This window comes from Sorex araneus, chromosome 1 (assembly GCF_027595985.1).
Source record: "Sorex araneus isolate mSorAra2 chromosome 1, mSorAra2.pri, whole genome shotgun sequence".
NCBI classification, from domain to species: Eukaryota; Metazoa; Chordata; class Mammalia; order Eulipotyphla; family Soricidae; genus Sorex; species Sorex araneus.
In genome coordinates, this window is record NC_073302.1 from 416,275,654 (window position 1) to 416,301,068 (window position 25,415).

Below are 25,415 nucleotides of genomic sequence, written 5' to 3' on the forward strand. Positions count from 1 at the left end.
TAAGTGAGGTTTATGCTGAAATGTTGAACTCAAAAAAGAATTCAAAATAAAAGGTTTTTACTGAGTCAATATAATTGAGAGGCTAAACTGAATGTGCCATGCTTGAGAGCTAGGTCTTTCATTCTGAACTATTCTGACACTCAGTTAAAAACAACTAATTTATTTATGACTTGAGAGCCACTAATGACAGTTTAGGTCAACTCACATAAAATCTCTTTAATCAATATTGGCAAATCCAGTATCATTGATACAAGACTGGAGTTCTTCACATTAGAGATGGTTTTAAAGATTTGCTGAGGTCACTCTTTATAGAATGGGTCTAAAGAACTCTAGGAATTAAAGAACTATCATTTACATGCTGCAAGATACAGAGAAACCAAATCACTTAAAAAAAATTAGCTTAGTGACACTATAAAAGCTAACATCAGACTTGGCTGCTAATTAAAAATAAAAATACGCCCTTGTTTATTAACATACACGTATAAATAATTAGGTATAATAGCTCTTAAAGAAAGAAACTCAGGGCCCAGGGAGATATTATAGGAGTAGGGCATGTCCTGCACATGGGCAACCCCAGTTCCATCCCTGTCACCAGATGGCTTCTGGCGAATCAAAAGTGTGGTCTGGGGATGCCCAACCACCACCAGAGTATAATCCCCAGCACCCCGGGGCCTGAGTTGTACTGAATTCTTAAGCCCTTGCACTGAATCACTTGCCTGGTTGACTGAATATTGCCGAGAATGACTCAAACCCCACTGGGCACCACTTGGTATACCCACCGCCCCTCACGCCCCAAAGCCCTGTGGCACTGGACATAACTACTGGACATAAACAGTTCTATAGCAGTCGGCCTCTAGAACTCATTCTCTTCCAGAACTCCCTCTTCTGGTCGGACACGTGCCACACTGGCCCGTAATCTTCATTTACGGTTGCCAGAGAAGCGAAAGGATCCTTTGGGGTGCGAGCCACCTTTCTCAGTCCAAGGAATGGTATTTCTGGTTACTCCTCCTTGCACTCCTCCTAACACAATAGCATTATAAATACACTATTTCCTTGTGACAGTAGTAAATTTATTTGGGGAATGTATGACAAATAAAGTAGAATCACGGAGTTATGATTTTCTTTTGTTGCAGGGAGAGTTATGTGGTTGGGTTACACGTGGAGGTACACAGGTACCTCCTACTTTCTAGTGGTTCTTGAAACCATATGTGGTAGCCAGGATACCTGGGTCAACTGTATGCAAGGCACGGACATTCTTAACCCCTGTATTATCTCTCTACCCCAGTGATCTATTTCTAATAGTTACAGTCACTGAATTATTAAAATACAAGGTTAAAAATAAGGTAATAAAAATCACAAGATGAATAAAAGTGAGTCAATAAAAATTACACTTTGATAATTATTAGTGATTTAATACCATTAAACCAAATGCTTTCTTATAACCGAAGCATCACAGCTTAAAATTCACTTGCATTTTTTAACAATTCAGCAAATTTTTGAAAAATAAAATTAAAAACAGGACAAAAGACCAGATTTAAAGACTATTTCATGTAATTTTCTGCAAAACTATTCTATTATAATTCTTTAAAAATATCATGCACATAGTGAAAACTGATTATTACTGAAATTCTTCCTTAATAGATAGGTCAATTGCTACTGTAAACTACAATAACATTCATTAAAAAGGAAGACAGGCAGTCTTCTAGGTTTAACTCCTTAGGGTCCACTACTTACTACTAAAGAATATAGGCAATTACTGCATCTAGATTTATCTGTGAAATGCAAGTAACTGGGGTAAGTGCTATCTTATAGAGCAATTAAATGAGCCAATATACACACAATGCTTTAAAGTTTGACATGTACTACTCAATAAAAGCATTTTATAGATATTCAATAATTCAAACACACATCAGTATAATTAAAGTGGTACTGAACAGATATGCCATTTTCTGGCTCATATTCTACCAGTGACTTCCTACAGTATCACCTTTAGAAATCAAAGACCTTGACATAATCCTGCATTATGTCATCACAGACCTCTGTGTATGCTATTTCCCCTCTTTCAAATTTCCATTATTTAGTTCACGAACTTCTATTAACTAGTCACCACACAAAGGCCTTTCTTAACAACTCGATCAAATACTCTCTTCTACCATTCTTTCCACTAACTCTTTATTGCATGTTTCAATTTTTGTAATTAGTGCTGGCCATAACTTTATGTATGCATTTAGATGATGATTATCCGTCTTCCTCACAGGAATGCATTTTATATATAGTTATCACCTAAGTTTCTAAAATACTGCTTACCAGTAGGAAGTGTTCAACAAATTGTAGCCAAACAACTAAATAGAATACAAACATACATAGTATATGGGCTATCTCTTTAGGAAGTTTATGATCTTAATATAGAAAATGGAAGTATTCACAACCATCGTATCGTTGCATGAATCCCTTTCAGTTTTGAAGTACTTGCTAAAATAAACTATTCGTTTTAGGATCTTTGTCATAGGATGTTGTTGGGTGAAGAGGATATATGCCACATCCTCTTCTGTATGCCAATGAAATTGGGGGAAAAAAGTGTGTTAATCCAGCCTCCAGTTTGTTGGTTATTGGTAGTTGATCACTGAAGTCCTATACATTAGGAGACAAGCATAAAGGTAGTTGGATGTTCTGTGTATGTGACTAGCAGACACTTTATTCCACTAACCTGCTCAGCTAAGACTAAGGTATAGTTATAATTCCATTGCATTGATTTTCATTATATTACCTAAACTGGTAAATGAAAATCCTTGAATTAAACCTTGCCTGGTACATAGAAGTTAAGAAGGAAGGAGAAAAAGTGGTAATACCAGTTGATTCTACATAAAGCCTAAGATTCACATTCCTGAAAACAAGTTGGCCAGATGTCTTCAATGTTCATGTAAGCAAGCAATAAAATAGCTCTACTTTCTATTTTTATGTAACTCCAGGCATACTTTGATGCTTTAGAGAGAGGGGAAAATCTAGACCCCTACCCACACACAAAAAGGAGGTCAGACTTAATAGTGTCAGATTTAGAATTCCTCTCCTAAGGTGCAAGGTCTTTGAATGTTTCTATGCCACAGTGGTTGCTTTTACAAAGTGCAGGCCTGACTTTGAGCCTCTCTGGAAGATCATGGAATACTTCTGAATACTTCTTTTCATCAAGAACAAAGACATCAATTCACAGTTAATAGAAACAACTTTTGGAAAGGGTCATGGTCAAACCCAGTTATAGTTTAAAAAGTTTTCTAACTTAAGGCAGCAAGCGAACTGATTGTTTATTTGATGTTTGACATCATTCGTATTAGTTCGAAAGACCTCACACAGAGAGTCACACAATGGGTATCTGGGTCTTGCATAATCCTCTTTCATCATCATTAACTATTTGTCCTTGGGCATAAAATTCTACCATTCTCTGCTATGATATCCTCATTTATTAAATGGAAGATATCCTCTACCTCACAGAAATAGTTTAAGAATTAAATGAGACATATGTGAAAATTTTGCACATGGCCTAATATGGCGTGAGCTCTTGCATTTATCCAGTTTGTGTTCAGAACTTGCTATTTTCTCCTGATACTCATATCCCTGCCCTCTTGTCCTTGAGTAACAGTGGTGTTTAGTAACAGCTGGGATTGCCATGCCAAACGCTATGCATGCTCTCCTGCTAGGTGTAAACACTGTGGTGTGAAATTTGATTAATTGGAGTTAAGTTTCACAGAACCTGCGCAAATCTTCAGAAATGAAAGAACTTACTCATCAGGCCATCTTCCCGGGAGTAGAACTTGGATGTCACTCTTTCTGGACAAGTCCACTCAAGCAACATCCAAAGGAGCAGAGGACTGTCCCAGATCCTGGCTAGTATAATAAGTGCTGCTTGAAAGGAGGCATGTGTGTATCTTTTCAATTTAATGTTTATCTGGGGACTAGGGGCCAAGAAGTAGAATTCCTGGGTCATAGTGGGAGTTCGGCTCAGATTCTTTTGGGAGGATTCCCCATCATGTTAGCTAGATGACATTCTCAACAACAGTCAATGAAGCTCATCACCTCCAGGCCAACAATGACTGTTTTCAGTCTTTCTGCTATTATGCCGTTCTCATTGCTGAGACATTAAGTGCCAATGAACTATAACCATGTTATCTAAACTGTAACAAGAACAACGCAAAGAAACGGAAGAGCACTGAGAGAGTTGCTGTTCAGATCCTTGGAAGGGACCCAGCCCTCTGGCCTCCCTGACTTCCTCACCTCCCGGATTTCGATGTTGGAAAAACATTTGTACCCTGCTTGTTTGAACTACAGCTGTTTGGTTTCTGTCGAGTGGCCAAGTCAACAGCAGCCTAAGGAATGCTAACATATTTACTTCATAAATGATGAAAATTTCTAGCTATTCTGTTCCCTACTGACCAGTTATTGGTGTCAAGCTTTTGTTCAAGAAAGACCACTTCCTCCTGCCCACAATAGCACACCGTGCAAGTCACAGGTACCCCTTTGGGCTTGGACAACTGAACATCTGATGACAGTGGCAGAAATCTTAAACCTAAGTGATGAGTTCTAGATTTCTGGGCCCTCAAGGAGAGGGAAGGTTATGGGATCAGGGACAAGTGGGAGTGGGGGAGGCTCTCGCACTCTTGGAGGACATGACAATAGGTCAGCCCATTTCCCAGTGTCAGACTCCACCGAGCAGCGTCCACCTACCAGCCTGAGGTAGTCCTGCAGCATCTGCAGAGGGATCATGGATGTGTACGTCACACTACAGAGGCAGCCTTCTCGAGGACCTGTGAGGGAAAAGTGCAAAAGGAGAAATTCACTCGTCTTTAAAATACACAATATAAAATAGAGCCTGTCACGAATGATACAATGTGTGAATTGACTTCTCTGGGCAGAGGTGACATCGGGCCAGCTAGTGTGAAAATACTGCAGCACACTGTATGGGTGGGAAACAGCCACTGTCCCTGGCCCTAGAGATGCTCCCAGGCCACTGCCTTAACCTCCTGCCACCAAGAATGAGGCTCCACTTCCCAGCCTCTGCCAGCATCTACTCTGATTGCTGGATTTTACTTTGCATAAGCAATTATTAATAGCAATAGTCCCACTTCTCAGAAGTTTCTGGCCTTCAAGCATGAATGCACAGCCTCACTCGACTCCCTACTCCTTCTAAATTCTGTTACTCTCTAGACCTACCGTGCAAGCACCTTAATCTCTATACTTTCTCTCTCTATATATATATATATATCTTTACACAGCCTTTGTTACTCTCAGTCTGACCTCTGTGTCGTCTTCTGAGTTCTGAGAGAGGCAACCAGAATTGCCGGAAGCAATGATCAGAACAGACATAGCCCCTAGAGTTCAGAAACACTGCTTTTGATTTTTCTTCAAAACACAACTCATTACTTGGGTGTCACAGGAGCAAAACTACAGGATACAACACAAAGCCAAGCAAGCTTAAGACTAGTTCAGATGTTCCTTGACTTATGATTGGGGCAACATCCCATAACACCCTGGGAAATGGAAAAATGTATTTCTTACACAAAACTTACCAAGAGCTATGGTTTAACTTCACCTACTTTCGACATGTACAGAACACTTTCATTAGCCCACAGCTGGGCAAAATGATCTATGACATATCCTATGAAACTGGAAACGGCTTGCATAATTTACCGAATACTGTGCAATTATAGAGTAGGGCTGTCGTCCCCTGTGAGCGTGAGGCTGCCTGGGACCTGTGGCTTGCTGCCACTGCCAAGCATCACAGGAGACTCTCACATGCCAAGAAAAGACCCACAGTCACTAATCAAGGTCTTCTTTCCACTGAACGTGTGTAGTTTCCACACCATCCTAAAGCAGTCAGGCCAGCTTCCTCAGGAAGCGCCCTGGGCCACAATCAAGAAGCAACCAGTCTATACAATCAACAGAGAAGCGGGCAGGCATTCTGGTGAGCAACGCGGCCTGGAAAATGCTCCGGACCCGAATTGGGGCCAACAACACTGGGGAGCCGGAAGGGGGAGGTGCAGCCACAACACCTTCTCCGGATGGAGCCCTGGCGACACTGAGCAGCAACTAACAGGGCTCCGGGATTCGGGACTGGGACACATCCGAGCCGCGCGGCCGCATTTTCTAAAACCTGAAAACATACAATCTTTTAATGGAAAACTAATTATCAAATGCTTCCTTAATAGGGTTATCTTGTTTGGGGGTATAACTCCCACAACAATAGTGAATTTTGTGTTGAAATATGGAACGTAATCAAGGTGAAGAGAAAATGAAGTGAAATTCATCAGTTATATAGTTGGGGTGGGGAGCGGGGGGTATATTTTGGTGGTGGAATATGGGCACTGGTGAAGGGATGGTGTTTGAATACGGTATAAGTGAGACATGAACCTGAGAACTTTGTAACTTTCCACATGGTGATAAAATAAAATTAAAAAAAAAAAAAGCAACCAGTCTACCAGCCTTGTTTGGGAGTAGCTTTACCTGACAAAAGCACAGTGACCTGCTCTGCTTCATTCTTCTTCATCAAGTCCCACGGGGACAGGGGGAAGCTCTGACCTGCTGACCATGGCACATTTCCTAGGCGAAAAAGATTAACAAGAATGTCAAGAGACACACCAGTGCAATTTTTCCTGTAAGGGGCAATGGATGAGTCCTGCCACTCTTCAGAACCCTGAGCTGAGGGGGTGAGAAACAGGCTCGGTAAAGGGTCACGGGTGGTGTTAACTACCTAACGCAATTCTGGGGAAGGTTCAGGTGAAAGCCACACAACTGCAAGCTTTCCTTCAGAGCTTAGGGGAAAGTTGTGAGAGAAACCCTGTGAGCTCAAATGCAATGAAATGCACAGGGTTAGGTCACTAAGAGCAAAGAGGATCCCCGCGGTTCCTGGTTTTGCCAGTGCCTGCCTGATGAAATCTAAGCACTGTGGCAGAGATGACTGCGTATCTTCAGGAAGGACTTGATAACCCTGTGTTCAGTTTTCTGGAAAAATCTCAGGTTCCAGAGGGAAATACAGACAAATGGGTAATGTCAGCTGCTCAGAGTCAGAGCCACAAGCTCGGTGCTGAGGAGAAAGGCTCCTCCTTCCTGGCGGCCCCTTTATTTACAAGTCAACAGAACACTAAGAAAGAAGCTACAAATAAACACAGAGGAATGGGAGCACTGTGACAGGAGTAACCCAATAAACCTAAACTACCTGAAGCTATGTAATCCTACAGGAAGATTCAATTCTTGCCTTGCACAGACGCCTTCTTCAGTTCCTATTCTCAGCATACCACCTGACACTCCCAGAATTGCTCCCTTTCATTTTTTGGTAGACACACCTGGTGCTGCTCAGAAGTCACTCATGGGGGTACTCGGAGGACCATATGAAGGGCCAGGGATTGAACATCATATGGGTGGTTTAAACTAAATGCTAAACACAGTTGACAGCACGCAAGGCAAGCAAGTACTTTAATCCCTATACACGCTTTCCAGCCTCAACTATTCGGATCTTTTAAATTTAGCGTAGGCTTTTTTTTGTTGTTGTTCTTTGGGTCATACTTGGCGATGCACAGGGGTTACTCCTGGCTCTGCACTCAGGAATTACTCCTGGTGGTGTGCAGGGAACCATATGGGAAGCTGGGATTTGAACCCAGGTTGGCCGCGTGCAAGACAAAAGACCTACCTGCTGTGCTATCACTTCAGCACCGCATAGGCTATTAATGTAGTCAAATTGCTGGTGTAACACAGATGAATAAAGTGATAGTTACCCATGGCCCAATGATGACAACTAAACACTAAACCAAGTCCTTTCCCCACAAAACTCAATGACTTTCTAGATCTCCTATGCCAAAACAAGTGTTTCTGAGACTATGATTTTATTTTTTAATTCATTAATTTAATTATTGTGCAATAATTAGAGTAATTTTAAATGAACATGCCAAAGAGCCAACTGTCATTTAAAAAATATGCCTTTAGAACTAATGGCAGTATTTTGCGGTAAATTTGGGTAATGTGAGTGAGCAGAATAAAACACTTTCTGGACAACCTAATTAAGAGCAAGGTGAGGGGCTGGAGCAATAGCACAGCGGGTAGGGCGTTTGCCTTGCACACGGCCGACTTGGGTTCGAATCCCAGCATCCCATATGATCCCCTGAGCACTGCCAGGGGTAATTCCTGAGTGTAGAACCAGGAGTAACCCCTGTGTATCACCGGGTGTGACCCAAAAAGCAAAAAAAAAAAAAGAAAAAGCAGCAAGGTGAACCCCACCCTTTGCTCATCCTTGATGATTCTTCTCCAACACGGTGGTAGTAAAAATGTGCAGGCTTTCTTCTAACACTGACCGAGCTTTGACTCCCTGAATGCTCTGCTGATTGGCAGATGTGTGTGATTTGGGCAGGTTGTCCCATCACCAATTACCTATAAACCCAGCTTGTTGTAAGTCATTGGGGGAAGACTCCTCTTACCCTGGTTTAAGAAGAAAGAAAGTAACTGGGGACAACTAACATCTGTAGAGAACTTAGTATGCGCACCAAGCAGCGAATCTGACAAGTTCTTCAAAGTCTGTTCTAAATAATTAGTTGTGACCCTCACTCAGCCTCCGTGGAGCTTTGCATGACTTTATTAAAGTGCTCCTTTCAGTCTTAACCCTCGCCAGGACTCCTGTGCCGGAGTTGAGGTGTTAAAGGACCACAGCAGTTCTGGCACTGGCTGAGGACATCTCTGGCGCTGTGTTCAGAGCTTGTGCATCAACAAGCAGCTGCACTGTGGTTCTCTCCCTTGCATTTCTCTAGGCGAGCAAGTGCAAGCACAAAGCCTCATCAAGGGCTTTCAGATTCTTTATTCTCTGAGTATTACTGGAGGCATAACAGCATTTTTAGACTAACAGGGAGCATTCTGTAACGGCTGCACTGTGACTACTCAAGTTCTTCCGCACTTGGCAGCTGCCACAAGTGAGGTTTGAATGTGCTTAATCCATGAATTAAGGATCAGTTTATAGAGCCTGTAAACATAAATAAGCCCAGAAAGGCAGCACTCTAGTCTCTGGTGGACTGCTGATACCTAGCATGATGGATCTCACGCTGCTTGCACCGAGGCCGATGCTGGAGTCGGTAGTATCATTAAATGTCATGTCTTCCAGGCTCCGCCATCCATCAGAAGAGATTGCCTGGAAATGATTTGTCAGAGCTTGACTCACTGCTTTTGAAAAATCATCCCATGATGTCTGTTTGCGGATATTTAAAACACATATTGTGTTCTCGCACTCGAAGTCATTTGAACCATAGGTGCTTGGTTGGATTTCACCCACTGAAATCCTAAGGGGTATTTTCAGAGCATCTGTTGAAAGAATGAAAGAATTAAAATGAAAAATAAAAGCTTGATAAGTAAAAACCCCAGCAAAAATAGATAAAATAAGCAAAGGTGAGATGTCTGAATGCAACTTGAAGGGATGCTGCTATATTTCTTTGAAAAAATTAACTGCACATTCTTAAGACTGGAAGAAGTTTTGACTTTTCAACCTCCTCACAGCTTCTTCGCTTAAACCACTTATCTTTCATGTATCTTCAATCTTTTCTGCTTTATCAACTCTTGCCTTTCATTCAGGTTCACAAATTATTTTTAAAAAGTAGGAAACAGAGCCTCCTTTGACCCTAAATTCTTTATTACTGTTTTTCTTCACCTTCACGGATACTGTCGTGATAAGTTACAAGGCAGGCTACTATGGCAGAGGACAGAGGTCTGACTGCTAAGTGTAAAGGACAGTAGCTTCAAAATCAAACAGAGCTGGGCTGACCCTCCAATTAGTCTTCAACAAACTGTGTCTACTTGTTAAATTCCCTTGATAGCATTATATCCCCATTTTATTTTATTTCTTTATCAAATGCATCAAATGAGTACTAGGATGTTATGAACAGTAAATAAAATCCTGTTTGGAATGGAAATGACACAGTCTCTATGACATGGCAAGAACAGTAAATAATTGGTAACTGGTAAACAATGCAGCACATACTCTGCAAGAACTTTTTATGGGCCAGATCAAAATAATCTCAAGAAGTAGAGGACATTCCTGGCATGTACAAGATCCTAAATTTGATCCTAAGTTCTCATGCTCCCCACCCCAGTGTTGCCACTGGTACAAACACCACCCAGTCATCAGAGCTCACCCCTAAATCCTGACCTTGTAAGGCAGGGCTCCTAGTGAAAGAAATATTCTTGGAGCTGGAGCAACAGTACAGTGCATATGGCCAACCCGGGGTGGATCCCTGTTTAGTCCCTAAGCCCCACCAGAAGTGCTCCTTAAGCACAAAGCCAGGAGTAAGTCCTGAGCAGTCCTAGATGTGGCTCAAAAACAAACAAACAAACAAACAAAAAAAAAAAAGAAAAGAAAAGAAAAAAATCTCAATCTCTGATTCCAAGCGAGTGAGGCCACCACTCGGACATGGACGGCATTTCTACTCTCAGAAATGTATTATAAGACTAACTAAGCCTACTTCAAAATCTATCTGCTGAAAACATTGCTATAATCAGTTCAAGCGGGCACCAGTAACGTCTCTCATTGAGAGACTTATTGTTACTCTTTTTGGCATATCTAATACGCACGGGTAACTTGCCAGGCTCTGGCTATAATCAGTAAATCAAATATTTCTTAAATTGTTGAAAAACGTATTCTCTGAAAACCAAGTTAGACAATTTAGAGAAACAGAACAAAGGACTTGGTAAATACATCTATAAAATGTGGATGAGACAACATAAAATCAGAAAAAAAAAAAACTAACACTAGTCATATGCTGCCTGTAGTTTGCCTCCACATGTGTTTAAGTAAGTCCTCTAAGCCTAGAAGTTCACAGACGAAGCATTTGAGCTCTCTATTCAGATAAAAATCCGTGTAACTTTGATAAGAGCCACAGTACAATAAAGACCTTCAATAAAAATCAGTAAAACAGGGGGCTGGAGCAGTAGCACAGAGGGTAGGGCGTTTGCCCTGCACGCCGCTGACCTGGATTTGATTCCCATGCATTCCATATGTTACCTGGAGCACCGCCAGGAGTGACTCCTGAGTGCAGAGCCAGGAGTGATCACTGTGCATCTCAGGTGTGACCCCAAAAACCAAAAAACAAACAAACAAACAAAAAATCAGTAAAACAATTGCATTGTGTTTACATGATGAGTACAAATGTGGTGCATGAATATGGGGTGCCTGGAAGAGCATGTGAATAGCAGATGTGGGGTCCCTCAATTTGACACTGAGCACTGTGTGGTTCCCTGAGATGAACAGATGAAGCTCTGGAGATTCTTGGACACCACTGAGCATCACTGAGCAGTACGCACAGGGCCCCCAAAACTGCTAAGTGTAGCCCCTGCTTTAAAAGGATTTTCTAAATGCTTATGTATAAATTTGGTGGGGAGGAGGAGGGCTTACAGGTGCATTAGGCACAACATCTCTCTGCTTTTTGATATACTAAATTCCATCGAACCTCACTGATCACTCCTTAACATTGATCTTTTGCTACACCTCCTCTTCCACATTTTGCACAATAAAAATGTTTCAAGGCTCTTTCTCTCTCTCTCTCTCTTACTTCTTTTTAAAATTCATGTTAACTTTCTTGGTGATCTCATCCAGCCCCATGACTACAGACTGCTGACTCTCAGATTTATATATCCAGCTCCTACTCACCCCCAGAATTCCCGCTGACTTGACATCTCCACAGAAATACATTAACAGACATCTCACATTTTCACACCAAATCAGAAGTCCTTAGCTTCATTAGCAAAATATGCTTTACCACAATATATCTACAGGGAGACAATGGCAACTCCTTCCTGCCAGTTACTTGGGATGAATAACTTGCCGTTATTCACAAGTCTCCTCTCTCTACTTCAGAACAGTGAAAGTTCTGTTGACCTTCAGTTTTATCCAGAACCAAACCACGACTGATCTTCAATAATAACAGACCTGCCTAGGCCCAAATGATTAGCTTCTGGCAAAACACCTAACCATGTATTTCTCATACCTTGCTGACCTCATGTCTAGAAAGACCATGTAAATCTAAAGAACAGTGCATGTGCGCTTTCAATACTGTTCAAGGCCCACAAAATACAAGGACCATCTAGTAATCACTGAGTAGTTTGAACACTAGTTGACTCTGTTAGAAGTCACTCTATATGGAAAGTAAAACAATTATTACATTTATAAAAATTAAAGGGGCTGGAGTGACAGTACAGCAGGTAGGGCATTTGCTTTGCTCGCGGCTGAACCAGGTTTGATTCCCAGCATCCCATATGGTCCCCTGAGCACCGCCAGGAGTAATTCCTGAGTGCAAAGCCAGGAGTAACCGCTGTGCATTGCCGGGTGTAACCCAAAAAGAACAACAACAACAAAATAAAGTTATTTTATTTCCAAACCATGAGATTTCAATGAGGTTAAGATGAAAATGAGGTAAAGTTGCAGTATGTTCTTCATTGGAGCCAGAGAGATAGTACAGGGATTAAAACCCATTCCTCACATGTTCAATACTGGTTCAATCCCCGACACTTCATATTATCCTCCAAGAACCCCCAGAAGTGATCCATGAGCACAGAGCCAGGAATAACCCCTGAGCACTTTTGGCTATCCCCAAATCCCTGCCCCCAAACCAAACAACAATTTTCCTCCTTATCCCAGAGGGCCCAGCACTGTAAATGAAGGATGAAACACCACAGCACAGCACTCACGCAGATTCTCCAGCAAATGTTTGCAGTCATCGGTGGCCACATCATGCACAGTCCGATTGCATTTGTCTCTCCTTTCTGGCTCCAGCCCTCCATGCCTACATAAGATTTCAAGGCAGTTCTGTAAAGACAAGAGCTCAGTTGAAACCATATCTGAATGGATACATTGGAGCAAAACGCCCAGAGGAGGTAGGTTGCTGGTAGGAAGCAAATCAGGAATTCTCAAGTAGAAAACTTATTCAGTTCCAGCCACCCAAATATAGATGAGAATAAACAATACAACAAAAATGGAAAGCAAAGAGTTTTTCATATGAATGTGAATCATATCTGAGGGATCAAAACACAATTCCATTGAGCAGCCTCTTAGGTTTCAAGAGGGAAAAAAATAGCTTACTAATCACTCAGTTTACAGAGTGAAATCAGGAAAGAAATGGACTTTTACAGACAATATTCTTTCATGGTAATTTGGCAATGTAATGCAAAAATGACTTTTGCTACAACTGGGTATTTTTTGCTGTCAACAAGTTTAGGAACTGCTTTCTGAAGAACAGATTCTAATTTTAACAAGTCTGTCCATCCCAGAGTCCTTGGAAGCCCATTTATAGTTTAGTCTTATGCTGCCCTACTTTGTGATTTGAAAAAATATGACCACCATGGTGGAAAAAGCATTCCCAATAATATTAAAATTAATTTCCCTCTTTTCTCAGCTTTTCTCTTGTGTGTAGCTCTATAAAAATTTCCATCCAATAAAGCCTATAAACTGAAAAACTTCATTTTCCCCCTATATTTTTATATAAAAGTAGAAATTAAATGCACAAAAACATTTTCCAATAGGTAATTTCACAACAGGCACTGCATTAGGGTATTTAACCAAGAAACTCAGCTATGCCAATTTTTACCACCCACCATGATTAGTCACAACAATGAGCACAAAACTGAAGACCAGAAACAACAGTAAGTTACAACCCAAGCAAAGTTCTTTCACCCTCTCTCTCCCTCCCTCCCTCCCTCCCTGCCATCACAAAAAAACAAAAAAACAAAAAACAAAACAAACCCCCCCCCACAACCCCACCCCCACACTTTCCCCAAAACACAAGCTCTGGGCTAACTTCTACTGTGACAAAAGAGTAAACAATACAATTTGTCTAGCTTCTCTGATTCCGCTGTCAAACATACTTTGTTTTGTATGTGATAAAGGCCTTTTCCCTTTATCTTTTTTATGTAAATACTTTTTATTATGTATCTAAACACAGAACTATCACAAATAATTGTGCAGTTTGAAAAATTATCAGTGAAGTTGCCTGTATAATGAGTACTTCAGAAGTCTGCAACTCAATCTTCCCTTCCTCCTCCCAGACATCTGCTAGTTTGATTTCTAATAACACAGACAAGTTAGCCTGATTATGAATTTTATATAAATGGAATCACACTGTAGGTATACTTTAATATTTGGCTTCTTTCATTCAGCATAGCAATATAAAATATGGTAGAAAGAGCCACAGTTGTACTTCTAAGAGTCCCATGCTCTACCAACTGAGCTAGACAGGCGGGGTTTTGGGGGGAGGTTTGTGTTGTGTGAAGGGTTGGGCACACCCAACAGTGCACAGGGCTTACTGCTGGCTCGAAATTCATGGATCACTCCTGGTGGGGCTCATGGGACCATATGGGGTGCTGGGGATTAAACCCGGGTCAGCTGCGTGCAAGGCAAAAGCCTTTCTGTACAATTACTAAGGCCCCTACAGTTATATTTTAGAAAGAAAATGGTTGTGTGGCATTCCAATGCATGAACATACAACTTATGTTCCATTCTTTCACTAGGATGTTATGAGGAATAAATAAAATTTTGTTTGGAATGGATTCGACATGTGCTCTATTACATGACTGTACTAATAAATATTTGGCAAACAGTACAGTCGAAGCTGTTTGGAAGGTCTGTTCAGTGAGAAGAGAAAAACAGTTCAGGTGTTTGAGTACATACTTAGCATGCACAGAGCTTAAAGTCTGATCTCTAACATGTGGGCTTCACTGAGTACACGTTCTTGGATGCATACATATACACCTTTCCGATGTGTACATGTACCGGAGTTGGACGGCTGGGTGCCAGTGTATCTATTAGTTCTAAATCAGTATATACAGCAGAGAGATTTCCAATTCCCACCCCACCAGGGATATATGTGAATTGCTTCATACTGTCCCCAAAACATATTTATATTCAAGCCTGAGTTCACAGGGAAGTACAGGAAATCTCTAAGGGTCAGAAAGGAAAACAAAGAGTAAGAAGAAACCACCAATTACATGAAATCTGAATAAGAAGCTAGTACTGGTTTGAGAGCAAAGTTAATAGAGAATTTTTTTCTTTTTTTTTAATACCAGAGTGATGAAAGCTGTCATGGGATAGACAGGACAGAGGAGCTGAACCACAGAGAAAGGAAAGTCAGCTTGTCTGCCAACAGAATCAACCAGGTCTTTCATTTCTCACTGTCCCCACTTTAGGTGGAGGACTCGCCTTCAAATAATGATTAACTTAACATAGATTTATAAATGCATGCCTAAAGTATGGAATGTTGTAATGCAGTAAAATAACAAAAAGAAAGGACTCACTAAGAAACATACTTTATAGTCACAGTTATTATCAAACTGTTATTACTAAGTTTTTATAAAATCATTAAGATACTTAAGATGAAAAGTTGATTTAGACAATGACTGCTAACAAGAAAATTGAGTAGAGCCAGAGGGATAGTTGAGCAAATAGGGCTTTTGGTTTTAACAAGGCCAACCTGGGTTCAATCTCCAGCATCCCAAATGGCCCCCTGAGCACCACCAGCAGTAATTTCTGAATGTAGAGCCAGGAATAACAACTGAGTGTCACTGGATGTGATGCCCAAAGCCAATAAAAAAAATAAATAAATATTTTTAAAATAAAAAAAAAAACCTGAGTAGAATTCAAGCTGAGTTCTGAATTTCATGAATTCCCATAAGGGATAAAAATGTATATGTCATGATGCAAGTTATTCCTTGTAATAAAAAATGAATAAAAATCACAACAGACCTGGAGTCTAATCCTGCCAATATAAATGATTTTATAACCTTTGGCAAATCATTTAACATTTTTTTGCTTAAATTTCTATATATTTCAAAAATCTGTATTTCATAGAGTTCTAAAATGACAAAACTGCATGTAAAACTTTTCTATTCTTCTATGCCCTTAGCACAGCCCGAGTGTGGACCAAAACCCAAAATAAATTAATAAACAACAATAACAACAACAACAACAAAACTCTTCCATTCTTGGCAATTACTAACCTCTCGGGATTTATTAGCTGCTATTACTGCAATCAACATAATCATCAGCAATTAGAAAACTACCCAAATATCCAGTTAAGTAGAATTAGAGCTTATCAGTAAATGGTTTGATCTCAATATAATTCTAGGCAATGTTAAAATAACAAATAAAAGATGCAACAGAAGTCTGCAAGATTCTTTTTTGAACTTCAAAGTAGATGACACCTAATTTTCATTCTATCCAGGTAGTCAGGTAGGTAAGTGGGCAATAACCCTCAGCAGTGTTTTGTTGTTGTTGTGAAAGGATACATGGAATGTGAGTTCCCAGGAGGCTGTCGAACATGCGAATTCTGCAGCAAGTGTGAAATCTGTATAGCTACTCTGGGTTCCTCCAGGGAATGCAAAGATAGAAACATATCCCAAGTGGCACTTAACCACGGCTGCACCAACCCTTTGAGCGGACTGTGTTCCGGGACTTCGAGTTCATCAAACTCATACACCTTTGTGAGAGCACGAAACTCCAGTGTGCCAGAAGTGGCATGAGAGGAAGGGTTGTGAGGAGGACCCTGGAAAGAGTTCTGTTTTTCAGGGAAGAATGCAATGTGGTAAATAGACATGGGGAAATGCGCACAGGAAAATGGGTTGAGGAAGCAAGGCGCCAAGTTTCATTATGTGGCGGAGGAGGAAAAATGAAACCTCAGCACTCTGGTAGGATCATAGAAGAGGATAAATACAGGGATGCCAATCATTGCTTCAGGAAATGGATTCCCAGGGAAGGGGAAGCCGGCAGGGGGTGGCTTACTCAGGGGACAATGCAAGAATTCAGATAACTGAGTCGAAGTCAGAGTTGTATTAACTGTTATAAATACATCTGCTATAGAGATAAACAAATGGGACTATCTTAAAGTAAGTAGCTTATCTACCTCAATAGAAACAGTAACCAGAATATAAATACAAACTGCAGAATGGGAAAGAATATTCACCCAATACCCATCTGATAAGGGGTCGATATCAAGGATATACAAGGCACCAGTTGAACTCTACAAGAAGAAAACATCCAACTGCATCAGAAAATGGGGCAATGAAATGAACAGAAACTTTCTCAAATTAAAAATCCGAATGGCCAGAAGGCACATGAAAAAATGCTCTTCATCACTAATCATCAGGGAGATGCAGATCAAAACAACGAATGAGATATCATCTCACACCACAGAGACTGGCCCACATCCAAAAGAACAAAAGCAACCGGTGTTGGCATGGATGTGAGGAGAAAGGGACTCTCCTTCACTGCTGGTGGGAATGCCGACTGGTTCAGCCCTTTCGAAAACAGTATGGACGTTTCTCAAAAAATTAGAAATCGAGCTCCCATTTGACCCAGCAATATCACTTGTGGGAATATATCCCGGAGATGCAAAACAGTATAGTCGAAATGACATCTGCACTCATATGTTCACTGCAGCACTGTTTACAATAGCCAGAATCTGGAAAGAAACCTGAGTGCCTGAGAACAGATGACTGGTTAGAGAAATTTTGGTATATCTATACAATGGAATACTAAGCAGCTGTCAGAAAAGATGAAGTCATGAAATTTGCATATAAGTGGATCAACATGGAGAGTGTCATGCTAAGTGAAATGAGTCAGAAAGAGAGGGGCATACATAAAAGGAGTGCACTCATTTGTGGAATATAAAGTAACAGAATGGGAGACTAACACCCAAGGAGAGTAGAGATAAGGACCAGGAGCATTGCTCCACAGCTTGGAAGCTGGCCTCACATGTTGGGGGAAAAGGTGATCCCTTCTCTATCTATCTTCTCAGATAGAGAAGGGATCACCAAATAAAGGATAGTTGGATGACCCGCTTGGGATGGGATATGTGTGCTTAAAGTAGACTATAGACCAAACATGATGGCCACTTAATACTTGAATTGCAGACCACAATACCCTAAAAGAGAGAGAGAGAGAGAGAGAGAGAGAGAGAGAGAGAGAGAGAGAGAAAGGGAATGTGCCTGCCACAGAAGTAGGGGGATGGGATGGGGGGATGGGAGAAATACTGGGAACATTAGTGGTGGAGAGTGGGCACTGGTGGAAGGATGGGTACTCAATCATTGTATGACAGAAACATAAGCAGGAAAGTTTGTAAGACTGTAACTGTATCTCACGGTGGTTCATTAAAAAGTTAAAAAATAAATAAATAAATACATCGGCTATCACACAGGTTTTAACAAGAGTAGATGTCTATTCCCTGGTTTTTGTTTCTCTAATAATCTGGCATTTGTCTTCTCCCTTTGACTTATGTCACTTCATGTCTTTCAGTTCCATGCAATGGCAGTAAACTATATCTTTTTCTTAAAGCTTTTCTTACAGTTGAAATACTAGAAACTTTTAGATAGGTGCTCATATAACTTTTCGAAATGATGTTTCTGTGTTCCTAGAGAAGATGCCAAGAGGTGAAACTGCTTGGTCATATGGAAGCTCATTCTAATTCTGAGGAATCCCCATACTGCTTTCCATTAGAGATGAACTAGATGACATTCTTACCAGCAGCACACGATGGCTCCTTTTTTTTATCACATTCCCTCCAACACTGGTTGTGTCCATCTTTTTTATTTACGCTATTCTCAACAAAGTTGTTAAAGGATGAAAACCTCTTGGCTTCGGAGTAAAAAACGGAGATGACCACACAGAGGGAGGAGTGTGGGGAACGAACAGGTGAATGAAATGTAACATGGACACTGATGGAGGGTTATTGGGCACGGGGATGAGGTAGACAGAAGTAAATATACATTAAAACCACAAGTGTTAACATTCTTGTAAACATGTTACCTAATTCACTATATATATATGTGTGTGTATATATGTATATATATACATCTATATACACAGATGTGTATAGATGTATATATACATATACACCTATATATACATATATATCATTTATATATACATATATACATATATATCATCCTTATATATACATCTATACATACATACATATATAGAGAGAGATGTGTGTGTATATACAAGGATGATGACCAGTTAAGAAAGACATATTATGATGACCACAGATGGGATTTATGAAAAAACTGCAGCATAAAGACACGAGGGTGCTCTTGGGAAGGTGGGTGGCACCTGCCCCTCCTGCCCCCAAGATGTGATCCTGCTAAACTACTTTCGGCATGGGCAGCTCCTTGCAGAATGTCTCCAGATTGAGAACTAAGCCGAGGCCCCATGCCCACCCAGGAGGGAAAGGTCTTTCTCTCTCTCACCTTTTCCTTTCTGGGGATGAAGAGTGTGGTGATCGCCACAGATGGGGTTTACAAGCTTGCAATGATCCAATATCTGGAAGAAATCTCCCTGGACTTAGTTGTTAAAGTACAGAAATCCAAAACCTCATATCTCTTCACAACAGGTCTGACTCTAGTCGGGTACTCCTCACAATAATAGGGAGGTTTGTGTTGAAATTTTGAATGTCACCAAAGTGAACAGAAAGTAAAGTGAAACTTATCAGTTACAAGGCGGGGGGGAGGGGGGTGCCGGGATAGGAGGTGTACTGTGTGGGTTTTTTTTCTTTTTTCTTTTTGGTGGTGGGATATGGGCACTGGTGAAGGGATGGTTGTTTCAGCATTGTATAACTGAGACTTAAGCCTGAAAGCATTGTAATTTTCCACATGGTGATTCAATAAAATAAAATTCTTATTAAAGAAAAAAAGAAAAAAAAAAGAAAGACATTTGAGAAGGAAGAGCAGTCACTCACTGATTTAATAAATACTGTTTATGGGCAGATGCTCCACTGGACAGAGCATATGTCACATATATACGTGTGTGTATGTGTATATATATACATATATATATATATATTTTTTTTTAAGTAGTGGCTTAGGTTTCAGCCATCACTCCACCAATATCCCATTCACTGGAACTTAGGGATGTAGTTACAGTTACATTCTATAGTCACAAGAGAACACACTCATTTGGGGAGGTGATCATATGCACTGCTGACCTCTGAGGAACCTGCATTAAGGTTGAAAGAGACATTAAGGATCAATGACCTCATGGTCATTCAGGGAGCACTAAGAAGCAAGGTAACCAGGGCTAGGGAGATTAAGCAGAAATCCCAGGGTCACTGAGCTGGAGAGCAAATCAAACCCAGAGCAGGGCTGAGAATTTCAGGTTGGGCAGAAAAAAAGAAAGCAAAAGCAGTTTGTAAACACACAGATAGGGTTCAATGCAAGTGCCCAAACCAGCCTAACTTGTGGAGCTAGTTGAACCCACTATTTAGTAGAATGGCAGAGAGGAATCTGTTAAAATGATTTAGGGGTGCATGGCTAACAATAATGATAGCAAGAATCATCTAGAAAGTGCAAATATGTGCCAGAGAGATAGTACAGCAGGTAAGGCAATTTTCCTTGCAGACCAGCTGACCTAGGTTCAATCTCCAGTACCAGTTATGGTTCCCTGAGCACTGCCAGGATTGATTCCCTGAGCACAGATTAAGTCCCCCCACCAAAAAAAAAAAAAAAAATTCAAGTGCATACGAGTTGTAATGCTTGTCTGTAGCAGAGAGGGATCCAGGCTGCATTCATCAAGGAATGAGAAGATGTTTGTTTAGGAAAGTGCCATGGTCAACTCTGTTCTGAAAACCTGTTAGAATCTCTGGTAAATAAACTGAGGAAGAGGATAATAGGACAGTGACCAGTTAAGAAAGAACCATAAGGAGGAGGACGACCAGTTAAGAAAGACATTTGAGAAGAAGAGCAGTCACTCACTGATTCAATAAATACTGTTTGTGGGCAGAGCATATGTCAAAAGAGAAAAGTGACTGGGGCGGGGGGGGGGTAGTGGAGAGGAAAAGAAAGCATGCAAACAATCATGGTAAAATGCAAGCTTTCTGAGCAAAGTGTGAATTAGTGCCCCGAGAACACCTGAATCCTGGAAGCCAAAGTAGTAGAGATGTTTTCAGAGATGTTTTCCCGGCAGGGCTGGTTCAGGATGGGAGAATACGACATTTGAGGTCATGGGAACATAGATGAAACAACAGGGAGAGGAGAGAGCACAGGATGCCTTTACTGTCGTCAGAATGTATGGCAAGGGCAAAGAACTGCATTTAGAAGGAGACAGAAAGTGTGTCTGACTAACACCCAAAGACAGTGGAAACAAGGGTGAGGTTGAAGGGTCCATGGTTGGGAGCCTGATCAGGAGCTGCAGGAGAAGGCAGTTGGGATAGAGAAGAGACCTTTATGACAATGAGGGTTGGAAGAGATCGCTCTGGATGGGAGATGTGGTGAAAGTGGGTAAAGAACCAAACACGATGGCTTCTCAGTATCTGTATTGCAAACTATAATGCCCCAAATGAGAAGGTGGGGGGTGGGGAGGAGAAAGAGAGAGAGAGACAGACAGACAGAGACAGAGAGAGACAGAGAACCATAGAGGCAAGCGGGGAGAGGGGGGCAGTAGTGGCAGGAGGGATACCAGGGATACTGGTGTAGGAAATAAACACTGGTGGAGGGATGGGTATTGGAACATTGTATGACTGAAATCTGATCATGAAAGCTTTGTAACTGTATCTGATGGTGATTTCACTGTATCACTCTCATCCTGTTGCTCGTGGATTTGCTCAAGCGGGCACCAGTAATGTCTTCATTGTGAGACTTGTTACTGTTTTTGGCATATCAAATACAGTACGGGAAGCTTGCCAGGCTCCCTGAGAGGGATGAAGGAACTGAACCTGGGTCGGCCACATGCAAGGCAAACAGCCCTATAGCTATGCTATCTCTCCAGCCCAACGGTGATTTAATTAAAAAAAAAAAAAGATTAGAGACAAAGAAAGTAAACTGAGGCCAGGTCAGAAAGATACTCATCTTTCCCTAGCACTTATCTTGGAGGGAATTGGGTCTGGGAAAGTCATGAAGCAGATAATTATATAACCAAGCTCCCCAACTAAAAAGACTCCTCTCAGAGTGACGAAAAGGAGCCGGGCAGCCGGCAGAGGAGTGGCCGAGAGTGGGTATTGCCTGACGTCAGAGAGCCCAGAGAGGAGAACTCATGAAGGCAGAGGAGGAGGTGACAGAGCCCCAACTGATGGGTATGAGAGGAAAACGCTAGAGCTGTAGCAAACTTTCAAACGCGCCAAGTTAGGCACGTGTAGCAAATAAAGCCAAATGTTAAATGCTACTGAAGGAGTAAGAGAAGAAGACTGGCGAGGGGCATAAACCTGGAGTGCAAGGGTGCATTCATGACTTGACTATGGTCATCAGTAGGATGGCCGGGCCAGGGAGATAGCCTAAGGGGTAGAGCACAAGCCTAGCACGTGAAGGCTCTGAGTTCAACCCCTCGATCCTCAGGGCTCCCTGAGCACTGCCAGCCTGAGCACTGCACTATCAAGCCTTCACTGCCAGGGCTAATCATTGCTCATGCTCCTGCCCCTGCTCCCTGCTTAGGATCACTGTGGGTGCTCCCCCCTCAAATGGGGGGGACTGTTACCTAACTATCTGAATGCTCAGAGGGCCCAGGCCTCAGTCAACCAGCCAGGCCAGACAGTCCATTGCTCAGACAGGTGCTGCAGTGTTGCTCAGGTGCCGTGGGCTGTGACAGCCATGTGCTTCTAGGGACTGAACCTGGGACCTCACACATGCAAAGCAGGCACTTGGCACTCTGAGTTATGTCCCTGGCCTTGACAATGTAACTGCTTAAATGGGCTCCCTCTGGAGAGTAAAAAGCAGCACAGTTAATACCACACTCAGATGAGAGGCACAAACAAAGGCTGCCCTGGGTAAACTAGCAAGTCGGTTTCTCTAGTTATCTAAGAGGGGCCCCCACCAGCCATCCCCAGACAGACCTTCCTGGATGAATCAGGGAAATAATTAGAGAGGGAGAGAAATAAGATTTTGGAGCCTCTGAGGATTATGTTCTAGGAGGCAGAGCAGTTAAGCAAGGGAGGAAGGCCAGAGTGATCAGAGGAAAAACATCAAGCACGGATCTATGCAGTATTCATGGAAAACATGGAGAAGCTGGGACTGGAGCTACAGTCCAGCAGGTAGGGCATTTGCCTTGTACGTGGTCAGTATGGGTTCTAGCCCCGGCATCCCATATGTCCTCTGAACACTTTTCAGGAATCATTCCTGAGTCAGAGCCAGGAGTAGGCCCTGAGCATCATCCGGTATGGTCTAAAAACAAAAACAAACAAAATCCATGAAAAAACCCTGTCTTCACAGAGGACAACACAGGGCTTTACCTGGCTTGGTTTAGGTTCAGATTCATCAGAATCATGGCAGGTTTTTTTTTTTTTTTGGGGGGGGGGGGTCACACTCGGCAATACACAGGGTTACTCTTGGCTCCTGCACTCAGAAATTACTCCTGGAAGTGCTTGGGGGACCATACGGGATGCTGGGCATGGAACCTGGATTCAGCCACGTGTAAGGCAAACACCCTACACACTGTGCTATCCCTCCAGACCCCTCAGGTCAGTAATTCACTACTGTTCAAACTAAGCAAGTCTGTAATGTGCTACCTTGAATATTCTGGAATAAATGTTCAGAACAAAACCAAAAAGTATCCAACAACCTTCCCAGTTGGAAGCTATGTCTGGTGGCACTTTTCAAAAATTTTAATAACTAAGGAAAAAAAAAGAATTAATTATGGTGAATAAAGAATGCTAACACAGATGGCAAAGAAGTGATTTTTATGTACCAGAAATAATTCTTGCCTGAAGAGCTGGTCACATTTCACTGGTCACTTGTCTTCCTTGACCAATCCAACTGTGAGTAAGAAGAAATATAGCGACTCTTCTGACTTTCCTCATTCTTTTCCATTTGCAGCTATACTTAATGACAAGGCCACTAAATATCAGGACCTCACATAAGCCTCTGCACTTGAAAAACTCCCTTCAGCAAGACCTCTCAGGGTACTGGTTTCCAATTGCTGGCGTTCATGCACAGGTTAAAAGCACTGGAGGGGTGGCTCTGTGGTAAAGCATGTGCCTGGCATGTGTAAAGCCCTAGATTTTATCTTGAGCAGAACAAAACAAAAACATTGGAGACAACTGGTCTATTGCAGTAGTTTACTGCTGGACAGTGTGGTCCAATGTGTGGACTGGTGCACATCTGCAGGTATAAAAAAAGATTTCAAACCATTAGAGAACTGGGAGCGTTGAGGGGGAGGTATGGTGTGAGAGATAACATCTGTCACTCACCCAATGCACTGTGTCACGCACATCGCAATCTGAACAGAATGCCAGAATGATTCAAGATAGTTGTATGTTGTGGATTTTTAGGTAACTAGAGGACAGTAAGCCTGCCTAGAGCTGACCACTAAGATGCTGCTGGAAATGAATGTCTGGAAGATAGATAAAACTATCTTTGGGGCTGGAGCGATAGAATAGCGGGTAGGGCATTTGCCTTGCACGCAGCCGACCCAGGTTCGATTTCCAGCATCCCATATGGTCCCCTGAGCACTGCCAGGGGAATTCCTGAGTGCAGAGCGAGGAGTAAACCCTATGCATCGACAGGTGTGACCAAAAAAAAAAAAAATCCAAAAAACTATCTTCACTAGCTCTAGTGATTTGAATTTGGGACTATTTATTGATGAAATCTTAGGCCAAACTCAAAAACTATTAAGATCTTAAAAACAGGCCATTGCAAATGGAGCTTGGAGATTGCTTAGGGAGAGGAAAAACAGGAAAACAAAGAGAATGCCTTGTCATCAACCAGAGAGGAAGTGAACAAAGGGCAAGTACTCTGGAAGCCAAGAGAGGAGTTTGTATGAAACAGTAACCACGTTAAACAACCCAGGAAGATGAAAAGCAGAGGGACAGGAAGCCACTGGCTTTGGAAATAAATAAACTAGAATTACAATGAACTCCTAAGAGCAAACATACACCACTACCCTCCTCCCCCAAATAAAAGTATTTCTTTGTATGAGAGCTTTAACAACAGAGATGCTCATAACCAGACAATGTTCTAAATGATACTTCGGCTCCAAAGTATCTGACATGTCAAAGATGTCATGCTAGAACAGAGACACACATATCTATTCACATAAAATGATAAAAACAAAGGTTCAGTCTCCATTATTAATTCCCCCTGGATTAGGTCTCAGGCTAGCTTCAGAGGAGGCTCTCCTAGGACCAGATAGTACCCAATGACTCTGAATCACTAGGAAGAGATGAAGGACTTAAAAGGGAAGTGCGGGTCAGAAGGTTTAGTGCTCAGACCCAAAGGGGCTGAGGGCCAGCAGTGCCACACAGGGCAACGCGTGGAGGGCATCAGGCTATCCCAAGGGATGTTCCAGGCACCTTGCAGTGCTAAGGATTCAACAGAGGCTCTCATGCATGTATGAGCTCTGGTCCTTTAGCCTATTTCCTAAATTTCCCAAGTTAGTATTTTTTATCTTAAACAAAATTTGTTTGGACTTAGATTAGCTATGTCCCTTCATGCCT

The 25,415-nt window shown here is 41.8% G+C and overlaps 1 protein-coding gene across 3 annotated transcripts in view; it reads right to left on the reverse strand.

Moving 5' to 3' along the window:
• The window catches only part of CTTNBP2 (cortactin binding protein 2), a 156,667-nt gene that overhangs the window by 34,461 nt on the left and 96,791 nt on the right, over window positions 1-25,415 (reverse strand). For 2 of the 3 annotated variants that reach the window (XM_055123698.1, XM_055123700.1), the window contains 4 exons: window positions 12,703-12,820; window positions 9,052-9,327; window positions 6,493-6,588; window positions 4,717-4,796 (listed from right to left, as the gene is read on the reverse strand). In XM_055123698.1, the coding sequence (XP_054979673.1) occupies window positions 4,717-4,796; window positions 6,493-6,588; window positions 9,052-9,327; window positions 12,703-12,820 (570 nt within the window). The remainder of the gene's footprint in view (window positions 1-4,716; window positions 4,797-6,492; window positions 6,589-9,051; window positions 9,328-12,702; window positions 12,821-25,415) is intronic. The other variant, XM_055123699.1, reaches the window with a different exon arrangement.